This window comes from Ovis aries, chromosome 1, assembly GCF_016772045.2.
Source record: "Ovis aries strain OAR_USU_Benz2616 breed Rambouillet chromosome 1, ARS-UI_Ramb_v3.0, whole genome shotgun sequence".
Taxonomy (NCBI): Eukaryota; Metazoa; Chordata; class Mammalia; order Artiodactyla; family Bovidae; genus Ovis; species Ovis aries.
Window position 1 is genome coordinate 77,587,734 of NC_056054.1, and position 18,977 is coordinate 77,606,710.

The following is an 18,977-nucleotide window of genomic DNA, read 5'->3' on the forward strand; positions in this document are numbered from 1 at the left end:
AAAATAGAACTGGATGTTGTACAAAGGGAGATTCAGCTGGATCTCCTTGCTTTATGTTACGAAACTATAATAAACATTAATGACCTGCTCTTAAAATCTCTTGTCTTCATACAACTCTTCTCACTCCCAGTGCCTAAAGATCAGGCATATCCATATTAGAAGACTTGGAAAATTCTTAATCTGCCCAAATAATGTTCTGCCAGCTTATTAAATTTTAGTTTTCTATGTCATCTTTCCATTTTTTTTAAACTCCTTTTTGAAGTTCTACATCCTTTTTATAACACATAGATGCCAATGATACTTTATGGTAACTATTTCCCAAGACAGACATTATTTCTGGTCAACAGAAAGTATGTATGGATCCTCTCGCTTTTCTAAATTAACGAATAGCTCTGAAGTGGCTGAAGAATGCTCCTCTCTCTTTTTCTTTGTTCAGCCGCTCAATCATATCCAACTCTTTGGGACCCCACGGACTGCAGCATGCCAGGTTTCCTTATCCTTCACTATCTTCTGGAATTCGCTCAAACTCATGTCTATTGAGTTGGTGATGCCATCCAACCATCTCGTCCTCTTCTCCTCCTGCCCTCAATCTTTCGCAGCATCAGGGACCTTTCCAATGATTAGAATACAATTAAACAAAATTGCTTATAAAACACATGTTAAGGTAGGAAACTTTTCTGTAAGAAATATGAGATTAGTACTTAAGAAACACAAAATATATTTTGATAAGAATGGCCTTTTGTTTCCACTCCAGTAAGTTGTGTTCTCATAGTCTGCTGCTCATAGTATAAATGCAAACCCTTTTGAAAAACAATTTTGGCACTAAGTATCAAAAACCTTAAGAAAAACCCCCAAAACTCTGTATCTTTGATTCCATAAGTAATTTTACTTTTAAGATTCTTTTCCCCTGAAGAAATACAGAGGTACACAAAGATTTCTGTTCAGGAATAGTTACCATGGAGTTACAATAAAGAACTGGAAACTAACGGAAGTAACCAAAAAATGACAAGTAACTGTACCATGGCACCTCTACAAAAAGCAATATTATGTAAGGAACAGTGTGAGCAAGGGCATGGAAATACGATAATGTACAGCATGGTCAGGGAATGACAAACACTTATGTACAGCTGATGACAGGATATGGGGCAAGAAATCAACCCAGGCTTAAGACTTTGTGTGCCATGAGGAGGTGAGGTGTTTGGAATTTATCCTACAGGTAATCAGGAAAGTGAAAACCCAAGTTACTCAGGCGTGTCCGACTCTTTGCGACTATATAGTGGACTATATAGTCCATGGAATTCTCCAGGCCACAATACTGGAGTAGGTAGCCTTTCCCTTCTTCAGGGGATCTTTCTAACCCAGGGATTGAACCCAGGTCTCCCGAATTGCAGGCGGATTCTTTACCAGCTGAGCCACAAGCGAAGCCCAAGTATACTGGAGTGGGTAGCCTATCCCTTCTCCAAAGGATCTTCCCAACCCAGGAATCGAACCAGGGTCTCCTGCGCTGCAGGCAGATTTTTTACCAACTGAGCTATCAGGAAAGCCCAGGTAATCAGGAATCAGTGGTAAATAAATATGGTCTTTAATTCTTTTGAAGCTGTTCCCCAAAATGGTAAAGTTTACTTTATAGTGACTATAGTGAAGTCACTCAGTAGTGTCCGACTCTTTGTGACCGTATGGACTGTAGCCTACCAGGCTCCTCTGTCCATGGGATTTTCCAGGCAATAGTCCTGGAGAGGATTGCCATTTCCTTCTCCAGGGGATCTTCCCAACCCAGGGATCGAACCTGGGTCTCCCGCATTGTAGATAGACGCTTTACCATCTGAGCCACCAGGGAAGAAGTGGTAAAGTAAACTTTAAATCCATGGTGGCCCATGACTTGTTCTGACCAATAGAATATAGCAGAAGTAAAGTGTGAGTTCTGAAATTACAAGCCTCCCTATGACCTCTCAGACTCCCCCTTCTGCCCCCTGGAATTTGTCTTGAAATCCCCATATAAGGAAGCTGTTCTAGGTTACTGGAGGATGAGAGATGCTAAGTGGAGAAGAGAAAAGAGATGCCCCAGCCAAAACACAGCACCAACTGTCAGACATATGAATAAGACCACCTTGGACCTTCTAACCCAGAAGACCTTGTAGCTGAATCTAGTCCCACTAGTGAGCCCAGGTGAAACCAGCAGAGGAACTGCGCACCCAACCAACCCCCAAAGTGCTAAGGAACAATAAATCACTGTTCCTGTAAGCCACTAAGTTGTGGGGAAGGTTATTATTTAGCAATAATTAGCTGACAGGGAGTCCCATCTACAATTTCACATCTGTAACTTTGTATCCATAATTTCAGAGAAAAATATCTCTGGCAGGGCTGTGATAGAAAAGGTTGGGAAGGAGTGCAGAGAAAACAGGAGGTTATTGTAGATAAGAAATTGAAGTATAGAACTTAACATATTTATATATTTTCAAAGCTGTCTGAAAAGGAGAAGACAGGTTTGAAAAATATATAAGCTAGAATATTATTAGATCTTGGTAGTCAACTTGATGTGAGACAAGAATCAGGATGACTCCAGGTTTCCAGCTTAACTGTTTACTGAGTTAGGGAATAATAGGAAGAGGATATATCCTAAGTATGTATAGCAATGCCCTTGGCACATAGTAGATGATCAAACAGTTATCTGTGTTGAATGGCTGTACTCTTACAATACAAAGTTGTATAATACTATGATTACTCTGTTTCCAGATGATTAAACAGACAAATTAAGTAACTTGCTTATGGTCACACAGCTAGCACCTGGCAGACCAAAGAATCCAAAGCCTCGGTCCCTTCACTGTTCACCCAAAACTATCGCAACATTGTTAATTGGCTATATTCCCCAATACAAAATGTTTTTGGTGTTAAAAATAAATCAAATTAAAAATAAATAAATAAATAAACCCAAAGCTTGTAAGTGTTTAGAGACTAGAGCAAGAAGTTGGAGTTTCTGTTTGAATTGCCTTTATTTTCTCTGACAAGAGAAAAGATCAACTTTTAAAAATAAAAATCTTTTTCTTAATGGTGAAGATATGGTTTACATATTTTCGGGTGTTGTGGATGATGACATACACAAGGAATAGGAGGACTAATTTATCTCAGGGGTCAGGTTCAGCTGAAATCCCCCTCTTTCCCCCCATCACCAGCACAGACTAAGGCACCAAGTTTCTGTCAAAGGCTTAATGATGGAACAAAGGTCTAGGTTCACCAGGGTTCTAAATAGAACCCTGAATAGAATAGCAGGAAAAAAATGTTGGGTTTTTTTCCCCTTTTGCCATATCTAATACTTAAAGTCTCAAGTTCTTTGCAAGAGTAGAAAAAGTTGAGGAAAGGTAATTAAGTGGTGGACGCCAGAGAACTTTCTCTTGATGAGCACCTCACATTGCTTTCATCACGCTATCTTAACATGACAGACTGAGTGCCTCATAGAACAAAAGTAGTAAGACAGCGAGTAGGACACAGTCCACTAAATCAACAACTTAAGTCGTATCAGTGCTGACTACTGCATTTAGGTTAAGTCATATGATAAAGAACAGAGGACCCAAGAGAACACTTAGATGTTAAACACAGAGAACGCATTCACAGCATTATAGAGGCCCAGTATTAAGGGAAAGTATGTGAAAGGGGAACGGGAGGTGGGGGTGCCAAAAAACAATGAGAAAAGAAAATGAGAATTGGATAGATGTGTGGAGAGCAAGGAGGGCCAGGCTAAAAGTAAAAGGTCAACTCTTTTACTGTGGTAAGTCTTCAATCACTCAATAAATATACAAAACATTATTTTGTATAGGCTACTTTGAGATCATACTTACCAGCAGTTGTTTTTAGCCACTGATGTGGATGACTGTACTTGAATGGAGGATAACCAAAGAAACACACATACTTTGGCTTCAAAACACGAACATTACCACATGTTTGAAAGTAGCGGACACAAACCTAGAGATGAGAAAACAAAAAATTAAGAACTTAAAAAAAAAAAAGAGCTTTGAGAAATTATCTTAATGGCTTGTCTCTAAATATAAACTGAATTTCAAGTTTATTCTAAAAGTAGAACAATCATTATCACAGTGCAAACAATATGAAATACTCTAGGCCCAAATCAGAATACTTGGCATCAGTGATGAGTTTAGAAGTATTTCTGGTCAAGAAACCAAAGGAATTCAAACCCTAGCACACAGAATATGTTGTTGCTTGTTTATTTACTAAAATTATATCCTTAGAGTCTGATTTGCCCATATGCTTATTATCCTTGACTAAAATTCCCTATGAAAGTAAAAAAAATTTAAGTGTATTCTATATAAACACATCAGTGTAAGTATACTTGAGTCATTAAAGACTTCCTGAAAGAAAAAGTGACTGCTACTATTTACAACAGCCAAGACATGGAAGCAACCTAAATGTCCATCAACACATCAATGGATAAAGACGTGGTACATATATGTAATGGAATATTACTCAGCCATTAAAAAGAAGGAAATAATGCCACCTGCAGCAACAAGGGTGGGCCTACAGGCTGTCATAATGAGTGAAGTCCGTCAGGCAGAGAAAGACAAATATTGTATGATACCACTTATCTGCAGAATCTCAAAAAAAAAAAAAAAAAAGATACAAATGTACCTATTTACAGACAGAAACAGATTTCCAGACTTAGAAAATGAACTAATGGTTAACAGGGGGAGGGGTCAGTGGGGATAGGGACAGATGGGTTCTAGGATTGACATGTACACACTGTGAAACTTAAAATTAATAACCAACAAGGACCTACGGTATAGCACAGAAGACTCTGCTCAATATTAATGTAACAACCTAAATGGGAAAAGAATTTGAAAAATATATAACTGATTCACTTCGCCATACACCTAAAACTAATACAACATTGTTAATCAACTATACTCCAACATAAAATAAAAAAGTTAAAAGTGACTGCTAGCATTTAAATACACTGAAAAACATATGTGGTATTGTACCCAAAGGTTTTCTTATTGTAATTCATAGATTAATTATTTTATATAAAATCTTAGTATAATACAATGTTACAGAAAAAAAATTAAAGTAGGGCTGAATGTATTTCATTTGTAAATCATACATATATTTGATATATATACTCTAAGTGTGTAAAAGGTACAATTTTTTTTTCAAAGTTAATAGTTCATATCATTGAAACTATTCCAACACACTATTCCAAGAATATTCCAGTATTCTTGCCCAGGAAATCCCTGATTAACTACATCACACTTTTTATTTATTTATTTATTTTATATATATATATATATATTTTTTTAATTTTTATTTTTACTTTATTTTACAATACTGTATTGTATACATTGTGTATACAATAAAAAGTGTGTATACATCACACTTTTTAAAATTTTATACAATTTAAAAATATTACGGTCTGTTTAAAATTATTACAAAGTTTTGGCTATATTCCCCATTTTGTACAATACATCCTTGAGCCCATCTTATATCTTCCATACCCCTACCCTACCTTGCCCTCCCTCCCACTGGAAACCACTAGCTTGCTCTCTGTATCTTCAAGTCTGCTTTTTTTGTACTATTCACTAGTTTATTGTATTTTTTAGATTCTACACATCAGTTCAGTTCAGTCACTCAGTCGTGTCTGATTCCTTGCAACCCCATGAATTGCAGCACGCCAGCCATCTCATCCTCTGTCGTCCCCTTCTCCTCCTGCCCCCAATCCCTCCCAGCATCAGAGTCTTTTCCAATGAGTCAACTCTTCGCATGAGGTGGCCAAAGTATTGGAGTTTCAGCTTCAGCATCATTCCTTCCAAAGAACACCCAGGACTGATTTCCTTTAGAATGGACTGGTTGGATCTCCTGCATCCAAGGGACTCGCAAGAGTCTTCTCCAACACCACAGTTCAAAAGCATCAATTCTTCATCACTCAGCTTTCTTCACAGTCCAACTCTCACATCCATATATGACCACAGGAAAACCATAGCCTTGACTAGACGGACCTTAGTCAGCAAAGTAATGTCTCTGCTTTTTAATATGCTGTCTAGGTTGGTCATAACTTTCCTTCCAAGGAGTAAGCGTCTTTTAATTTCATGGCTGCAATCACCATCTGCAGTGATTTTGGAGCCCAAAAAACATACATAAAACCTACACGTAAGAAATATCATATAGACCTTTTTTTCTCTGACTTATTTCACTTAGCATAATGCTTTTCAAGTCCATCCACGTTGTTGCAAATGGCAAAATTTTCCTTCTTTTCTATAGTTGAGTTGTATCTCGTGTCTTCTTGAACTATTCATCTGTGGACAGACACTTAGGTTGCTTCCATATCTTAGAAATTATAAACAATGTTGCTATGAACATTACAGTATATGTACCTTTTCAAATTAGTGTTTTGTTTTTTTCAGATATGTACCCAGGAGTGGCACTGCTGGGTAATATGGCAGTTCTATTGTTAGTTTTTTGCCAAACCTCCCTACACAGTGGCTGCACCAATTTACATTCGCACCAACAGTGTATGAGGGTTCCCTTTTCTCCACATCCTTGCCAACATTTGTTTTTTGTGTTCTTTTTGATGACAGCCATTTTGACAGGTGTGAGGTGATATGATATCCCAATGTGGTTTTACTTTGCGTCTCCCTGATGATTAGCAATGTTGAGCGTCTTTTCATGTGCCTGCTGACCATCTGCATTTCTTCTTTGGAAATATGTCTATTCAATTTTGCCCATTTTTTAATGCTGAGTAATATGATATGGCTTGATCAAATTTATCAAAGGCAGCAATGGAAGGATCTCAAGGACCAAACTGTTGATGACTGGAAACGTCAGGTCAAGGAGTTTGAACTCATAAATTATGGGTTATTGTAAGTATGTATGTGTATATGTGTTTATTAGATTATAACAGTAAAGCCTGGAGGGGCTTCTCCGTTGGCTCAGTGGTACAGAATCCACCTGCCGATGCAGGAAATGTGGGTTTGATCCCTGGGCTGGAAAGATCCTCTGGAGAAGGAAATGGCAACCCACTCCAGTATTCTTGTCTGGGAAATCCCATGGACAGAGGAGCCTTAGCTATAGTCCATGGGGTTGTAAAAGAGTCTTAGTGACTAAACAATACTAACAACAATGCCTGAAGAGAAAGGACAAAGTTAAGAAACTATTATTGTATTTGAGTCATGAAATCACAGGCTCTTGGCTGAGATGATGACTGGAAAAAGAAAGAAAGCAACATAAATGCAAAATGATTACTAGCAATTGGATGTCTATATGCACAGTAGTGAAGCTGCTGACTAAAAGGATAAAAAGGAAGGGAGAAGGAGAAAAAACATTTTCAAGTAGGAAAGACTTTTTTCTACAAAAAACACAGCAAAAAATAAAAAGTAATGAAAAGAGGATTTTTAGCAGACTCTCATAATAAGGAAATAAATTAGTAATAATTTGTCAGGCAGTCATTGAGCACATTGTAAAGACAGGATTATTCTGCACTCATGAATTCAAAGCTAAATAAGAAATAGAATAGTCTCTGAATTCAAATTGTTTACACTTTACTGCAGGAAGACAGACAAAATAGATAAATTCAGGATGATAGGGTAAGCGATCAAGAGTCAAATGCATGATGCCACAGGAAAGTACAAACATAATATAATAAGGCTTTCTTAATAACTTACTGTAGGTGATAAGATCTCTTGCTGTTTATGATTTTTTTAAACAACACATGGAAAAAAACAGACTTTTTTACTAAGCAGTTCAACAAAGGTTCATTGAGTACATACTATGTGCCAAGCACTTAGGATCAGAGAACAAAATTGCTGTGATTCCTTCCCTTATGGAATGTGTAGCCCATACTGTGAAAGATAATAACAGGACTACTGGTGATTACAATAGTGTCATAATGGGAGAAGGGAAGAAGTAGTGTTAAGAAAACACAAAGGAGAAAACTTACTTGGAGAAAGTGAAGTAAGACCTAAGGGATGAGTAGGAGTCAGCCAAGGGGTAAAATGTGTTGCAGAGAAGGCTATAGGGAAGTAAGGCAAGAGTCTTTGAAACAGAGGAAATACATGTGCAAAGGTCTAGAGGATAGAGAAGAAGGGAGAACAGTGTGCTTAATTAACTGAAATTGTTCAATATTCTTCTAGCATAGCTTAGTGTGAGCTAAGGGTGACGTTTCAAGAGTGGGTTTAGGTGGGTTTTAGTAAGGAATGAAGCCTGGAGAGATTGGAAAGATTCAGATCATAAATAGCTTCACAGTCATTTGAATTCTGAATATTTTGCTGAGAGCACTTTTAAGCAAAGAAATGACACTCTCAAATTTATGTCCTACTTTATAAAATGACTCTGGCCACGCTATGGAGAACAGGTTGGAGAAGTACAACATTAGAGGCAGAAAGTCCAACTGAGGAAGGTCCAGGATACCTGCAGCTGGTGACAGGGTGTAGAACAATGACTAGATATTTGAGAGACTTCTAGGCTAGAAGAAACAGGTTTGAGGGTTTAGTTCTAGAGCCTAGAGTCTGATGTATCTTGGAGGCATTATAGCAATCATTGTGAAACAGCTACAGGTTAGCCCTTCCAAACTCTCTTGGGCTAGCAGTGGCCAAGTTACATCACTAACCAATGAATCTGGCTGGTACCACCCCTCCCTCCTTCCTGCCCTGAATACAAAGTTGTAGAGCACTGATAATGATGAGCCACTTAATCAATCCCAGCTGCCATCTAACTTTCATATGCTTTGTATACACAGATAATTTCCCATTTACTGGTTGGGTTTATTACCTACAGATGAAAAATACCTAAAATATACGAAATTTGGAGATTTTCAGGGCAGTAAGATATATGGGTCTGCAGTAGAGCTGGCTGGAAGACTGGGGAATCATCAGCATATAAATGGCAACTAAAATTCAAAGTGGATGAGGTAACCCAGAAAGTGCAAGAAGTACACAGATGGCCAAAGTCACAATCCTGAGAAACACCAGTGATTAAAAGTTGATCAGGGAAAGCGGAGAAGATTGGGATGAAGTGTTCAGAGATGTAGGAAGAATACTGGGAAGCTGGGGTCACAGAAGCCAAGGATGAAGAACTTTCAAAAGAATATCTAGTGAGGTGCTGCAGAGAACTTATTTCTCCTGGTTACCTCCTTTTTGTGTCTGTGCTCAATCACATCCAGCCCTTTGCAACGACATGGACTGTAGCCCGTCAGGCTCCTCTGTCCGTGGGATTCTCCAGGCAAGAGTACTGGAGTGGGTTGCCATCTCCTCCTCCAGGGGATCTTCACCACCCAGGGATGGAACCTTCAAAGTCTCTTGCATTGGCAGGAGGATTTTTTTTTTTAAACACGGTGCCACCTGGGAAGCCTTATCTCCTAATTAGTTGTCACAAATCTCAAATTATATACTATCCATTGGGAAACTAGTTGACCACCCCCCCAAGACTCCTTCCATGTGTTCCTGTAGTTCGATGTACTTGCGCCATCTTTCACGTAGCGCTGTAATTGTTTGTCTAATGTCTCTCTCTCTATGCCCCAACACAAATCTGTAATTAAACTCCGAGAGGGCAGAGATCAGTGTCTTTCTTGTACAGATTTCCATCCCCAAGTCCTGGTACCTGGTATAGAGCAGGCTTTTGAAAGGTTTTTGTAAGATCAGGGATCAAACGCTGTAGGAAAATCCGGAACAGGGGACCCAGGAAGAAAAACAAAAACAAAAACTCTATGCAAATAGGATGAAACACTAGGATCACTGGGATGTTAACTGTTTGGTGCTAAAAGGGGAGAAATGAAGGGGAAATGTTGGTGGGTCGTAGCTCTGGTGATTTAAAGTGGATGAGGTAACCCAGGAAGTGCAAGAAGTACACTTGGAAAGATACTGGTGCAAATGTGGGAGACAAGTCTAAGTCCAAAGAAGGAAACGAGCCTCCCAGATGCTCGGAGGCAAGGGCCTATGGTGTTACGCTTTTCTTGCCCAGTCTCTCCCTCTAGATTGTAAATTCCTCGAGGAGAGGGGTCAGTTCGGAAACAAAGTGGTGCTCAATAAATGTTTGACGAATATAGTATATTTCAATATCCCCAGTGCCAAACACAATGCCCGGTACCCAGATGGTGCTCAATGAAAGGCTATTGGGCGAAAGACCAGCTGGGCTTTGGGGTACAGATGAAGCGGGAGGGAGAATGAGTCGCGATAGATGGGCGCCTTGGTATACAGATCGAGAGAGTGGGTTTCCAGACAGGCTGGTTCGCCACCGTCGCTGCCCTTCGTTTTGCATACCTCCCTCCACCTCTCCATCACGCAAGCCCTGCACGCGAGGCACTCGGAGGAAAAACCAAATCATCTCTCCCGGGCAACTCCAAATAAACCGCTCCGTCCCGACCCCAGATGGGCCCAACCTGCTCACCAGCTGCCCCGCAGTCCGGCTCCCGGTCCTCAGCACACGCGCTGCAGCCATCTTACTCCGGAAATGACAACTGCTCCGAGGTTGGAGGAGTTGCCTCCGCTGGGCACGGACTGGAGGCGGGGAGGCGCGCCCCCACCTGACAGCCAACCAGGGAGCGGGGCGAGGCTGAGATAACCCCTAGGGGTGGGTGGAGGGCCCTGCTGAGGGGGAGGGGAGCGAAGTGGGGAGCGGGCCATCCCAGATTTAATTTCAGGGACAAAGTTGGGTGGGGCACTGCTGTGCAAGTACTTATGCGCCAACAACGATCATCTTTTCAGCCCAAGTAATGGGGGAGATAGAGTGTGTTAAGGAAACATAAAGGAGAGGCACTACCTGGAGAAATTTAGGTTGAACTAAGATCGGAAGAGTTAAGTCGGAAACAAACAAACCTTCCTTCAACTCGCATTGGAACCGCTTGATTACACAAAACCGGACATTTCTATACATGCAAGACCGTAGAAGAAAGTGTCAGTCGCTCAGTCGTGCCCGACTCTGCGATCCCATGGACTGCAGCCCACCAGGCTCCTCTATCTATGGGATTTTCCAGGCAAGGACGCTGGAGTGGTTTGCCATTTCCTTTTCCAGGGGATCTTCCCGACCCAGGATAGAATACAGGTCTCCTGCACTGCAGGCAGGCTCTTTACCGACTGAGCTACCGGGGAAGCTAGTTGAATCAAGTCTACACTAGAATACTTCCTAATAACTGGCATTTTTCTTACTGGCCTTGAGCTCTTGGTTACCGAAAGTGGCTTTTTTTTTTTTTTAATGGAAAATGAACAAGGTTATTATATCGAAGATAAACGTCATCAACATTATCTTTCCTTCTTAGGGAATTTGTCAGATATAGCTGCCCAGCATATGCAATATATGTCACAGGCATACTACCTTGAATTATTTGCCTCTGGTAGAAATGTCAAATTGAGCTCAGTGGAAACAGTAAAGACGAGATCAGAGCTTTAATGGTCAATCCTCTTCACAGCAACTAGGAAATCAGTTTCTAGAAATGTCCAGGATGATATTTGTCTTTTCTCCCTCTTACATGGAAAGAAAATCTGCACAGATGTTTACAGCATTACAGAGAAAAAAGCAGCAGAGGAAAAACCACAACAAAGACAAAATCATAAATCTCAACACTGAAGATTAGTGGCTGTAAAACACAATCTCAGGTACTTCACAAATTCCCTGTCTATATTACTCAAACTCACACTTTCAATTTTGCCTTATGTGCCTTTCAGTATAGTTCTTACACACACACAACTGTAAGCAATAAATCTAAATCAAAATCTGGGACAGTCAAAGAACTTTGATTTTTTGTTTCAGCTTTTCCCCTAATAAAACTAAAGAGCCTCTTGATGAAAATGAAAGAGGAGAGCGAAAAAGTTGGCTTAAAACTCAATATTCAGAAAACTAAGATCATGGCATCTGGTCCCATCACTTCATGGCAAATAGATGGGAAAACAATGGAAACAGTGAGAGACTTTATTCTTCAGTTCAGTTCAGTCGCTCAGTCGTGTCCAACTCTTTGGGACCCCAAGGACTGCAGTACCCCAGGGTTCCCTGTCCATCACCAACTCCTGGAGCTTACTCAAACTCATGTCCATCGAGTCAGTGATGCCATCCAACCATACTTCCTATAAGGTGGCCAAAGTACTGGAGTTTCAGCTTTATCATCAGTTCTTCCAATGAATATTCAGGACTTATTTCCTTTAGGATTGACTGGTTGGACCTCCTTGCAGTCCAAGGGACTCTCAAGAGTCTTCTCCAACACCACAGTTCAAAAGCATCAATTCTTCAGTGCTCAGCTTTCTTTATGGTCTAACTCTCACATCCATACATGACCACTGGAAAACCATACCTTTGACTAGACGGATCTTTGTTGGCAAAATAATGTCTCTGCTTTTAAAAATGCTGTCTAGGTTGGTCATAGCTTTTCTTCCAAGGACCAAGTGACTTTATTGGGGGGGGGGGTCCAAAATACTGTCGACTTCACTTTCACTTTTCACTTTCATGCACTGGAGAAGGAAATGGCAACCCACCCCAGTGTTCTTGCCTGGAGAATCCCAGGGATGGGGGAAGCCTGGTGGGCTGCCATCTGTGGGGTCACACAGAGTTGGACACGACTGAAGCGACTTAGCAGCAGCAGCAGCAAAATAACTGCAGATGGTGACTGCAGCCATGAAATTAAAAGAGACTTGCTCCTTGGAAGAAAAGTTATGATCAACCTAGACAGCATATTAAAAAGCAGAGACATTCCTTTGCCAGCAAAGGTCTGTCTAGTCAAAACTATGATTTTCCAGTAGTCATGCATGGCTGTGAGAGTTGGACCATAAAGAAAGCTGAGTGCCAAAGAATTGATGCTTTTGAACTGTGATGTTGGAGAAGACTCTTGAGAGTCCCTTGGACTGTAAGGAAGTACAACCAGTCCATCCTAAAGGAAATCAGTCCTGAATATTCATTGGAAGGACTGATGCTGAAGCTGAAGCTCCAATACTCTGGCTATATGATGTGAAGAACTGACTCATTGGAAAAGACTCTGATGATGGGAAAGATTGAAGGCAGGAGAAGGGGATGACAGAGGATGAGATGGTTGGACGTCATCACCAACTCGATGGACGTAAGTTTGAGCAAGCTTCAGGAGTTGGTGATGGACAGAGAAGCCTGGCGTGCTGCAGTCCATGGGATTGCAAAGAGTTAGACATGACTGAGCGACTGCACTGGACTGTCTAACAAAACATTTTATAGACATTAATAATATGTTTCATAATACTCCATGCATGTGTTTGTATAAAAAGATTAAGTAGCTGTGTCTTTGAACTGAATTTTTTTCTTTCTAGAGTCCTTATACTACCTTTTCCCTCTAACTTTCCCCTTATAGAAACCCTGGGTTTTGAGAGGACAAGTACCCTTCACCTCAGTCTTTTTAAGTTATTCTTGCCCTTTTGTACTTCCATAGAAACTTTAGAATTGGCTTGTCAGGCTCTTTTAAAAAGTCCTGGTGGGCATTTGATGGAATTTTATTGAAACTATATTTTCAGTAGTATAGCTAAAGATTCTTCAGGGTTTTATTTGTAGATAATCATATCATCTGAGAATAATGATGGTGCTGTTTTTGTCTGTTCAGTCTTGTGTCTTTCATTTCTTTCTTGTAGAATCTGGCTAGACTCCCATCATCTGTTGAAATTATGGTTTAACAAGCCATAATTGTGGACATTCTTATCTTGTTTTAACTTGAATAGGTGTCTTATGTCTTACTGTTATTTACTGTTATTAAGAAAGAAATTTTCTGTAGGGTTTTCCAGATGTCCTTAATCAGGTTAAGGGAGTTTACATTCATTCCTAGTTTTGTTTGATTTTGTTTTATCATAAATAGGTCTTGATTTTTTTCAAATGCTTTTTCTTCATTTATTAATGTGATCTTAGGTTTTTGATATATTATCATAACATTTTTCTAATGGTAGAATGATAATCTCAATTTGGTCATAATATACAGTATTTTACAAACATTGTTGGATTTGTTAATATTTTGATCAGAATGCATCTAAATTTATAAATGAAATTGACATACTTTTTCTTCTTGCTGTCATCTTTGTCTGGTTTTGGTACCAGAGATTGGGTAAAGCATATGCATTCCCAGAGCTTTCTCTGTTACAACAATGATAGAACATTGGGATTAGGAGACAATGATGTTCACATCAAACCACAGAGGTTCATATCCCAGTATTCCTTAACAATTGTGTAGCCAGCCTTGCAGCAAATTATTTAACACATGCAGCTGTAAATCAGAGTAAAAACAGTAAATATTTTAGCAAGTTGTGCATGCATGCAGTGGCCAAGTGCTCAATTAATGTTGGCTGTTATCTGTATGATTTAGCATATTCTAATTGCTGCTCCCTCTTAACTGTAAGATAGGTACAGTATATTTTTATCATTAAGAAGATTGACATCATAATTGCTTACTTCTCAGTCTGTCCTATATACTTCCAATATCTTCAGACAGAGAATACCTTACTCTCCTTTGCTTACATAGAAAGGCTTGCACATGATTTGGTACTCAATTAATGTAGGAATTGAACCACAAGCGGAATCAAGAAGCTGGTTATCCTTTCCTCCTGGCCTGAGGTGAATTACATTAGTTGCACTGTTCATTGCCGCGATGAGCTTGTACTTTCTCCGACAAAGAAACTTTGGCTTTTTGAGAATTATACTGCCGATTCTGATTCTGTCCTTTTCCACTCATCCCCAAAGAACTGATGTCTCATAGGAGAAAAAAAAGGATATTTTACACACGCGCGCGCACACAGAAACAGACACCGGTGAAGAAAGGCTCATGGGTATCATCAATGCGCCAGGGAAACACATTTCAAGGGCCAGGCTGCAGAGAAGGCAAACCCAACCAGAGAGAAGGTAGTCAGCGCATCGCAGGGACCTTTCCTACTCTTAGGTTTTAAGAGTTTCCAGTTTGGGTACGGCAGGATCCCCGAGAAAACAGTGATAAACACAGGTATTTGCACAAGCCGGGGAGACAACTGGAAGATACGGCTAGAGACGAAAGGGCAGCTTTCCGCCATCTGCCCGTCTTGCTGTGTTCAGGGTGCAAGTCTACCAGGGACAGATTTCCTAAGATGCTCCAGGGCACCTCCTCGGCCACCACCCCTTCTGCCGGAGAGCTTCCGATTTGTCGGAATTTTCTGGGCTCCGCCTCTTTAAGCAGCGCGGCGCGCGCACGCGCACTGGTTGTGGGCCGGAAGAACCCGGCTTCTGGGGGCTGTGCGTCCGGGTTCGTGTCTGCGGAGTTGGGCGCTCCCCGAGCTGGCGAGTGCCCTGCTTTTCCCCGGAGCCCGGCTCTCCTGAGCGGGGAGCGAGGACTCAGGCTCCGGAGCTGCGGGGCAGGAGTCCGCGTATCCTCTTTCTCCAGTTCCGGCCGAGGCTACGTCGCGGGGGGCCGGGCCCCAGCACGCTCCCCATGGCGGGGCCGCGGGTGGAGGTGGACGGCGGCATCATGGAAGGGGTGAGTGCCGAGCAGGAGGCCTGGCGGGGTGCGGCTGCCGCATGGGCTGCGGCGGAGAGCTTGCGGGTCTAATCTCTCTCTTCTCTCGGCACCAGGGCGGGCAGATCCTGAGGGTGTCTACGGCCCTGAGCTGTCTGCTGGGCCTCCCTTTGCGGGTGCAGAAGATCCGAGCCGGCCGCAGCACGCCGGGCCTCAGGTAAGTCGGGGCGCCGGGGAGTCTGGTCTTGGGACTAGGGGTGGGTGGGTCCCCCGGGCTGGGGACGGGGGGAGAAGAGGGGACAGGCCGTGGGACTGGAGGGTGGAAGGCTGGCGCCTGGCTAGGGACTGAGGGAGAGGAGGGGATAGGCCGAGGGATTGGAGGGTTGAGGGGGTGGTGCGCAGGGCCGCGGACTGGGGGAGAAGAAGGGACAGGCCTTGGGACTGGAGGGGGGCGGGGCGGGGAACAGACCATTGGTGGGGAACAGGCGGGCAGGACGTGGAGCTCATGGTGAGGCTAAGATCCCCGCCCTAGGATTGAGGGCTCCGCGGCCTGGGGATGGTGCTGTGGCCTCGGTAACCGGGCTTGGGTGCTTTTGAAAGCCTCAAGGAGCAAGTTCAGGAAATAGGTCCATGTTTTCTCTGTTTAGCTAAAGTTGTCTCGTTTCTTGATGAGTTATATTTAAAATGTTTCCCACCTCATCGGTCATTACAAGGACTCGGAAAGCTCGTACCAGCGGGCAAGGTAGATCAGAGCAGAACAGCCTCTGGGGCCAAACAAAAATTCACTGTTTTAAACCGGGCCTTTTTCTGCGTTCACACGTTTTAGTCTCATAAAGAGCCTGAGATGCCGTCATTCCGGCTTTCATTCAGACCTCTAGGAAGCTGTGGATAGGACCAGGATTATCCGTTGTGAAGAGGGGAAAATGTTGACAGTTGACTGTGTTTCATCTGTCATCTGGAAGCTAGGCATACCACTAGTTTAAGCCAAACTAATTCCTTTGTACTTGTACTTTGTATATATTTCATTCTAATGGATCAGCTGTCTCTTAGTTTTTTATTCAGACTCCATGTTGAAATTATTAAAAGGCGGTTACTGATATGTGTGAACAGTAGTTCTCTTTGTCATGGCAGTAGTTTGCAGTAACCCATTTCATCAATAGGGAAATTAATTCATTAAGGCTGTGTTAGGTACTTAATTAGTTTCCTAGGGCTGCAATAACAAAATTCCACAGACTGTGTGGCCTGAACAACCAAAAATTGATTTTTGCAGTTTTGGAGGCTGGAAGTCCAAGATGAAGGTGCTGGTAGGGTTGGTTTTCTCTGAGGGGCTTAAGGGAAGATTCTGTTCCAGGCCTCTCTCCTTGACTTGAACATAATCAGCCTCTTTCGGCCTCTTTCCTGTACTCCTGCCTCTGTACATATTCCCTGCTGGTGTGTCTTAATCTTCTCTTTTTGTAAGGACACCAGTGAGAATGGGCTGGGGCTCACTCTGACTGCCTCTTTTAATTTAATCGCCTCTTTAAAGGCCCTATTTCCAAATACAGTCACATTGTGAGGTACTTCAGCATATGAAATTTAGAGGAACACAGTTCAGCCCATAACAGGTACATAGATTACTCAGTGAAGTGCAAGTGAGACTGATGGCACTTGGGTGGTTTTATTAGTTTTACTCTTTTGCATGCTTCTAATTTGCAACAATATTATCAGCATATGTGTTTATAGTTAAAGTAACATGTGGAAGGAACCCTTTATAAAGATACCTACCGGCAGGCAGTCCAGGTGCCTAAAACACCAGAAGGACACTCTGGCACTTCCTGTGGTTAGACCTTGCTATTCTCTTGCCATTGCAGTTTTATAAATGTGTCATAAAGTGTGGGGATATAGGCAGTCTGAATGCACACGTTTTGATGCAGTATTATGACCTGAAGGCCTCAACATTTATCTGGACTGGAAATGATTCGAGATTTGTGTGATGGGCAACTGGAGGGGGCAGAAATCGGCTCAACAGAAATAACGTTTACACCAGAGAAGATCAAAGGTGGAGTCCACACAGCAGATACCAAGACAGCGGGGTATGTGTCACCTACATTCCATTTGACTATGTGTTTTTGAATTAGACCTGGATGCAGATATAGGTACTACCACTTCCTGGACAAGTTGCTTAACCTCTTTGAAGCTTGGTTTTCTCACTTTTAAAATGGACATAAAACATTTCAGAGTTACAGATCCTCTGTAAAGTTTTAAATACCTAATGGCTTATTAATTGTAGCTGTTACTATAGTTATTACTGTACCTATCTAGAATTTTTTCTCATGTATCAGTTCAGTCGCTCAGTCGTGTCTGATGCTTTGCAACCCCATGGACTGCAGCACCCCAGGCTTCCCTGTTCATCACCAGTTCCTGGAGTTTACTGAAGCAAATGTCCATCAGATTGGTGATGCCATCCAACCGTCTCATCCTCTATCAGCCCCTCCTCCTGCCTTCAGTCTTTTCCAGCATCAGGGCTTTTCCAGTGAGTCAGTTCTTCACATCAAGTGGCCAAAATATTGGAGCTTCAACTTTAGCATTAGTCCTTCCAATGAATATTCAGGACTGATCTCCTTTAGTATTGACTGGTTTGATCTCCTTGCTGTCCAAAGGGATTCTAAAGAGTCTTCTCCAACATCACAGTTCAAAAGTATCAATTCTTCGGCGCCCAGCTTTCCTTGTAGTCCAACTCTCACATCCATACATGACTACTGGAAAAACCATAGCTTTGACTATACAGACCTTTGTTGGGAAAGTGATGTCTCTGCTTTTTAATATGCTGTCTAGGTTGGTCATAGCTTTTCTTCCAAGGAGCAAGTGACTTTCAGTTTTATGGCTGCAGTCACCATCCACAGTGATTTTAGAGCCCAAGAAAATAAAGTCTGTCACTGACTCCCCATCTATACATCTTCTCTCATGTATAGTATAGCATATTTGTTTCTTTAGTTTTTATTATTTAGAAAATGAATATCTGAAAGCAACTGTAGTTTTGTGCTTTGTAATGATAAGTAGTCTTTGTGGTGTAGTCTATTTAGTTCTTGGCTTGCAGCTAACTATTAACCATATTTTACTTTTAGTCTAGGTATTTTTGTCCTCTTTTAATAGAGACTTATGCAACTATATGTAGAAATTTTTGTATATGATCTTCTTTTTATCCTCATTGAAAAATGGATATTTAACAATTAAGTTGAGCCTTTATTACTTTCCAAAAATATCTCCTTTTATTGGTAAAACATGGAGAGCAGTTTTTGTGTTTTCTATGTTATTGGCTGATGGCTATTGTAAACAGCATCTTTTTACCAAAATCTTATACATTTACTAGGAAATTTGATAAAATAAGTAATAGTGTTGTAAATGTGATGCCAGTTTGTTTCAGAAATGACTGTTTCAATAGATTATGATTTTTTTAGCTTAAGGAAATATTCAGTGACAATTGAGATTTCAGTTATGATATGAATAGATTTATGTTGAAAAAGGCCTCTCGTAGGCCTCAGGTGAAGTTTGCCAAATGATAACTTTCTTATGGGGATTGAATCATTTTGAA

The 18,977-nt window shown here is 41.4% G+C and overlaps 2 protein-coding genes across 4 annotated transcripts in view; one reads left to right on the forward strand and one right to left on the reverse strand.

The window, feature by feature from the left end:
- Positions 1-10,445, reverse strand: part of DBT (dihydrolipoamide branched chain transacylase E2) — a 41,943-nt gene extending 31,498 nt beyond the window's left edge. Inside the window, exons 1-2 of one of the 2 annotated variants that reach the window (XM_015092139.3) lie at positions 10,381-10,445; positions 3,834-3,957 (exon numbers count right to left, since the gene is read on the reverse strand). In XM_015092139.3, the coding sequence (XP_014947625.3) occupies positions 3,834-3,957; positions 10,381-10,431 (175 nt within the window). In that variant the 5' untranslated portion in view covers positions 10,432-10,445. Of the gene's footprint in view, positions 1-3,833; positions 3,959-10,380 lie in introns of those variants that run through there. The other variant, XM_060412102.1, reaches the window with a different exon arrangement.
- Positions 10,446-15,157: 4,712 nt separating this feature from the next.
- Positions 15,158-18,977, forward strand: part of RTCA (RNA 3'-terminal phosphate cyclase) — a 30,057-nt gene continuing 26,237 nt past the window's right edge. The window contains exons 1-3 of one of the 2 annotated variants that reach the window (XM_027972354.2): positions 15,158-15,427; positions 15,523-15,623; positions 17,335-17,478. In XM_027972354.2, the coding sequence (XP_027828155.1) occupies positions 15,383-15,427; positions 15,523-15,623; positions 17,335-17,478 (290 nt within the window). In that variant the 5' untranslated portion in view covers positions 15,158-15,382. Of the gene's footprint in view, positions 15,428-15,522; positions 15,624-17,319; positions 17,479-18,977 lie in introns of both variants that reach the window. The other variant, XM_027972364.3, reaches the window with a different exon arrangement.